The 3372-nt window shown below is 59.4% G+C and overlaps 1 protein-coding gene across 1 annotated transcript in view; it reads right to left on the reverse strand.

Annotated features, from left to right (window-relative positions):
- The window catches only part of MYT1 (myelin transcription factor 1), a 35805-nt gene that overhangs the window by 1244 nt on the left and 31189 nt on the right, over nucleotides 1-3372 (reverse strand). Inside the window, exons 17-19 of the mRNA XM_024750336.1 lie at nucleotides 3101-3322; nucleotides 2435-2526; nucleotides 1766-1869 (exon numbers count right to left, since the gene is read on the reverse strand). Of these exons, the coding sequence (XP_024606104.1) occupies nucleotides 1766-1869; nucleotides 2435-2526; nucleotides 3101-3322 (418 nt within the window). The remainder of the gene's footprint in view (nucleotides 1-1765; nucleotides 1870-2434; nucleotides 2527-3100; nucleotides 3323-3372) is intronic.

The following is a 3372-nucleotide window of genomic DNA, read 5'->3' on the forward strand; positions in this document are numbered from 1 at the left end:
CCCCTTACAACAAAAAAAAAAAAAAAAAAAAGTAAAGCTGTGAAGGCAAGCAAAGCAGGCCGCTGCAGCTCTCTGCAACTCACGGCGGAGTGGAACCAGCACACCAGAGAGCATCCTGGGATTTCTGGCACAAACACTTCTCCTTCTCTGGACCCAGCAGGGCACTAGGAGGGAGCCTGGAAGTTCTCCCAGGGGCTCTAAGGGTTCCACATGGAACAGCAGAGGACGGCGATGACAGGGCTCACGGCCATGGGCAGTCTCGCCTGCTCTAGGTGCCACAGGCACCACGTGAGCCTCAGGGTGAGCAGAACCCCGTGCAGAGGGTCACCACCCCCTGGGGAAGGTGGGAGAGAAGCCCACCCCAGGGCCTGGCCCAGAGGAGACATGCTCGGGAGGGCAGCCCCCAGCCTCACTGCATCTCAAAGGAGCCTCAGGGCAGAGGCAATCTCACGCAGTGTGTGTGACACACCAAGCCATCCCTTGGGGGCAGGATGGCGAGCCGCCGTTTAGGAGGCTACGGCTCTGTGACCCGCGGCTGAGAAGCGTCACTCTCTCACCGCCTAGTGACAAGCCTTTGGCTTTAAAAAAGTTTTGAGTAGAGGTCTGGAGCCTGCCTTCTCTGCCTGAGCCCTCCTGCGGGCACACAGCTCAAAACCGCCCAGACGGGAAAGGGGACTCCAAGTCCTTCCAAAAGGATGATAGTGAATAATCTGTCTATAAATAGGTGGGCATTGGCAAATAAAGAGAAATCAGAGGTGCTTCCCAAGGGTGTTGACACTGGGAGATCCCTTGGGCTTTGAGAAGGAAAGGAGCAGGGAGGTATGGGAGGGACAGCCACCCAGTGGGGTGTCTCGGTCCCCAGAGACAGCCCCTGCACCCCTTCTCTGCTTCCACTGCCTGTGAATGTGGAGAAGACGCTGCACAGCAGGACAAAACTCCCTCCAGATCCTCATGGGCTGATGCTCTTTTTACATCAGTTCCTGGGTAACAGGAGGTCAGCGTAGAGGCCCGTCTGCCAGGGGAAGGAGGGGCGGCACAAGTCACGTGGACTCCAACATCTCACACTTCCCATCCACCCCCTCTGCCCTCCAGTTCCTCAGGGCCAGGTCACCTCCTTGTCCCTGGGGACGTGGCTGTGTGCGGCCTCCCCTTCTGTGCCCCTAGCTCTGCTCCGGCCCCCACTCAGCAGCCAAGGGAAGGGCATGGTCTTCTTTTCAAAATAGACCATCACCGTTCTTTGTAGGTTTTCGTTCTTGCTTTTTTCTGGTTGCAAATGTTCGATTTGGGGAAATCAGAGAGGTAGGATGCAGACACCTAAAGTAACGTGTAACCTGTCCCTCAGCACAGCAGTTCTTTCTGGGTCGGACACCGTGCTCACCGCTTTCCTCGTAGAAATGCATTCACCTTACAACAAATGAATGCAGTAGGCTCTCTTATTATCTCCACGCTACCTGGGAGGACATCCAGGGACGGATCAGATGAGAGCCTCACAAGGTCACAGAGGTGGCTTGTGGCAGCGCTGGGCTGGAACCCAGCACCAGCCGGGCTCTGAGGACCCACACTGGGGTTCTGCCCCTACTAACCAATGGGACCAACAGCCACCAGCACCTCAGGACTCCTGACGCCGCTGAGCAGAGCGCGCGCTGAGCAGAAGCTGGACAAGGCGCTGGGCGCCCCGCACGCTCCCCAGAAGAGGAGGCCGAGGACGGGAAGGACATCCTTGGGTTGGAGGGCGGGGCGGGGGCAGGTAGGCAGCACCACCCACCTGGGACTGCAGCTGCACCATGGCGGCCTCCATCTCGGAGTTGGACTCGTTCAGGTCGCGAATCTCCTGGTTCAGCTGCTTGATCTCCTCGTCGCTGTCCAGCACTGCCCCAGAGAGAAACCTCAGTCGCGGCTCTCGCAAGTGGGGGTCAGCCGAGACCTGATTTCTAGATGGACCCAGGGACCCCCTTCCCAAGCAGAAGCCCTGGCTCATGGCCCACATCTCAGGCTGGGAAAGGTGGCCTTCAGGACTAGTAGACGTGTGTCAGCTGTTTGCCTCCTGGCCCTGGGTCTTGGTGGGAAAATAGACGCCTCTTGGGCAAGTGTTAATTGCTGAGATAAAAATGGAAGTTTTTCCCCGATGGCGCTGATTTCCTCAGCTTCCCTCTTCATTGAGCCTGAGAGAGTTCACAGGCCCACACTATGGCTTCCAGCGCAGCCAGCGGGGCTCACCAGCCCCCAGGTTAGAGCCGTAATGACCACGCGAGGGCACAGGGCAGCCAGAGGCTCTGAGCCCAGGTCAGGAGGGCCAGCGGCTCGGCTCAAGAGCTCTGTCCCCACCGCGACTCGCTCCAGGGCGGCTTTGCTTCCCGACCCGCTTTTCGCCAGTGCCACCCGCCCACTCTGGCTGCAAAGACCACGTGCAGGGGCTGCAGGAGGGCAGCCTTACCATCACTCGTCTTGAATTTTGTGCCGAGAACCTCATCCCCTGAGACTTTTCCCTTCTTTCCAGCAAAGGTCGCTCTGGGACAGCCGGACAAGCTGGAAGCAAAGGTCACACGTGAAAAGCCAGTGCAAGCTCACGCACCGTGGGCCAGTCTGAGGTCACATGTCACAGGGAGAGCTGGCGGCCTGGTGGGATCCTGTTTGGAATGTCGTCGCTCATCCCCGGTGCCCCTTGCTCCCGACTCCAGCCCCCAGGCTCCCTCAGTCCTCAGCAGCCCAGGCCATTCCCAGCTCAAGCCACTGCCCTGAAGTCTTGTCCCTCGGACGGCTCGGGGCAAGCGCCACACCACCTTTTCAGAAAGGACTTCCTACCCGCTTCCTGCTGCTATCTCCCCGCAGTGTGTACCATCCTTCACCAAACTAGGTATTTAACTTGTGTGCTGGTTTGCAGGGGGGCTGGTGTCCTCTTGTTCTCCAGAGACTGACACTTGATGGACTTGCAGTAATGGCTTGTGGAATGAATGGGCTACCAGCTCGGGTCTTGCTTTTCCCTCGAGAAACTACCATCTACACCTGAGCCCTGGTCTGGCCCTCCCTGGGAGCCTTGCCCACAGCCCCGCAGCTGGGGCCCTCCTGGGTGATGCAGGGGCAGGGAGGCTGGGATAGTCACCTCCTGTGGGTGAGGAAGCTGCCGTTGGCATGGCCGGAGCCGTCGCAGCCCGGGGTGGGGCAGGTGGGCCCCTCGTTCTTCAGGGGCTTCCAGGAGGAGGATGAGCCATTGAGGGAGCCCTCTTTCTGCCTTCGGGCGGCCAGAGGGCAGCCCGACGCACTTCTGTGAGAGGCGTATTTGCCGCTGATGTGACCAAGCCCCACGCAGCCTGGAACTGGGCACCTGGGCACAAAAAGGTCAGAGGTGAGCCCCAGGCGCCGGAGCCCAGAGAC

Source organism: Neophocaena asiaeorientalis, unplaced genomic scaffold (assembly GCF_003031525.2).
Source record: "Neophocaena asiaeorientalis asiaeorientalis breed wild unplaced genomic scaffold, Neophocaena_asiaeorientalis_V1.1 scaffold606, whole genome shotgun sequence".
NCBI lineage: Eukaryota > Metazoa > Chordata > Mammalia > Artiodactyla > Phocoenidae > Neophocaena > Neophocaena asiaeorientalis.